This window comes from Tupaia chinensis, unplaced genomic scaffold, assembly GCF_000334495.1.
Source record: "Tupaia chinensis unplaced genomic scaffold, TupChi_1.0 Scaffold144472_1, whole genome shotgun sequence".
NCBI classification, from domain to species: Eukaryota; Metazoa; Chordata; class Mammalia; order Scandentia; family Tupaiidae; genus Tupaia; species Tupaia belangeri.
In genome coordinates this window covers 461,221-463,337 of record NW_006204331.1, presented here as the reverse complement: position 1 = coordinate 463,337, position 2,117 = coordinate 461,221, and the positions used below count along the sequence as shown (strand labels likewise).

Below are 2,117 nucleotides of genomic sequence, written 5' to 3'. Positions count from 1 at the left end.
CCCCCCCCCCACGGCGGCCGGCCACTCCGAGGGGCAGCGCGCCCGACGGGCACCACTGGGAGTGCACACTTACGTTGTTCTCGGCCTGCACCCTGATTTCCTTCAGAACCTTCCTGGTTCGCGGGCTGGCCATGCTGCTGCACCAGGGGCCAAAAGCTCTCCAAACGGACGAGCAGGTTGCTCTACAGGAGGGGAGATCTGGCCAGCTCGGATGCACGACACAACAGGAAGCGTCAGGACAATGTGCAGGGGCTGTGTGGAGGAAGCCGCAGGGCAATGTCCCCTCTTCCTGCAGAAACCTGCCCCCAGGCCCTGAGCAAGCTCCCAGGCCACAGTGCTGGCAGCCACGACTGCAAGCCACAGGACGCTCTGCCCTCCCAGGATGACGCTCACGGCCAGGGCTGTCTCTACAAGACACACAGATCTCCCCGGGAAGGACTGGAGTGGTCACATTCAACCTCAGGAGCCCAGGAGCTGGACACCCACTCCCGCCTGCCACCTCCCACCTGCAGGTCCTCCATGGGGCCATCCTGAGGGGTGGAGGTGACACATGGTGTGGCCACAGCAGGACAGGACAGTAGCTTGTGGACCGCCAGGGACATGGTGGGGACAGCAAGCAGGCGGGCAGAAGAGGACAGTGCTTCCTGTGGCCCTGCTGCTCTCACTAAGCTCAGCTTGGTTGGGAGCCCCTTGATCCAGAGCCAGGAGCCACGGCTCTCATCACGGGAAGGCAGTGCGCCAGCTGTGGCGTGCCACGAATGTACCCGCTGGGCCTGCACTTTCTGCCCTGGAGAGCGGATCTGGGCCTCAGGCCTCCCTGATGGGCCCAGATCACAAGCAAATGTGTCACTGTTGGGCCGTGAACGGACCTGTGATGTTCCCTGAGTCCGGTGGCCACGCACACCATCTGGGTGGCATGTCAGTGTTTTGTAAGTGACAAGGCAAAGCACACCTGTGTCCTCGCTACTGAACTGCCAAGGCCAAGACCTGCTGACGGTGCTTCAGGTCGAGAAGCATAAAACACCTGAAAGTAGGGCCAGCAGGTGGCGCGGTGACAACAGCCCTGGACTTCCAGCTGGCCAAGCAGTTTGAGTCCCAGATTTGGTGGCTTGAAAATCACGGGGGGTCTAATTCAAAATTGGATTAAACAGCATATTATTCTTTTCTGGCCTTATCTCCAAATAGATTGCAGGCATTCTTTCACAGAAAAGTACTCTCGTATTATGGATTTCTAGAATGTTAACAATATGACAATATAACAATTACAGTTTATATTTTCCCTTGGTGCCCTTTTGCAATTACAAACATGTTTCTGCTGTTGTTTTTGTTTTTAAGAATTATTTAATTTTCATTTATTATTATTTAATTCACTAGAGAGAAATAGAAAGTGAGAAAGCAAACTGCCAGGTCCAGAACTCGAACCATAGTTGACCATGTTAAGAGTCTAGCACCTCAATCATCATGCCACTTGGTGGTCCCTAAGACATAAACATTTTTTAAAATGCTTAAAACAAGTATTCCACAGTAAAGATACAAATGTTCTTTCTGCCTACAAGTCACTGCTAGTGGAATAAGAACAGAAAACCTTTCTCTTAAATTTTCTTTCAAAATGGAAAGGAAATAAGGAAAAAAGAAATGAGTAAATATGCCAATGAAAGAAAAGGATAAATAAAAAGAAAAACATTTTCCAGTAAAATCATGAGGTAGAAGGCCACCCTTAACAACTACCAGTCAAACACACATCTTGAATTCAATAGCAGAGAAGAGGGACAGTGAGGGGAAAGAATGAAATGAGCGAAAACTAAACTGAATTCCCAAATCTGAACCCAGTCAAGAAAAAGGGCTCTAACAGCAGCTACTGAGCCAGGAGCATGCGCTTCTCTTAGCAGCAGCAAGCACTCTGCCCACTGCCTACCCTTAAAAGCCACCAGACCAGCCCTGGCTTCCTGGCTGAACCTAGGTATATTCCAAAGATCCCACGAAAGCCCCCTCACTACCACAATGCTCTTGTGACCATATTCTACAAAGAAAAAAAAAAGAGAGAGAGGTATCCACAAACGTGAGGTCTGAGAATTTAAGATAAGGACTCAGTTTGGTGAACATATGTTCTAAATTGA

General features: G+C 50.1%; 1 protein-coding gene across 8 annotated transcripts in view; it reads right to left on the bottom strand.

Annotated features, from left to right (window-relative positions):
* ARFGAP1 (ARF GTPase activating protein 1) overlaps positions 1–998 on the bottom strand; it is a 12,754-nt gene extending 11,756 nt beyond the window's left edge. For 2 of the 8 annotated variants that reach the window (XM_006167049.3, XM_006167050.3), the window contains exon 1: positions 74–995. In XM_006167049.3, the coding sequence (XP_006167111.3) occupies positions 74–529 (456 nt within the window). In that variant the 5' untranslated portion in view covers positions 530–995. Of the gene's footprint in view, positions 1–73 lie in introns of all 8 variants that reach the window. The other 6 variants (XM_006167048.3, XM_006167053.3, XM_006167047.3 and 3 more) reach the window with 5 other exon arrangements.
* Positions 999–2,117: the final 1,119 nt, after the last annotated feature.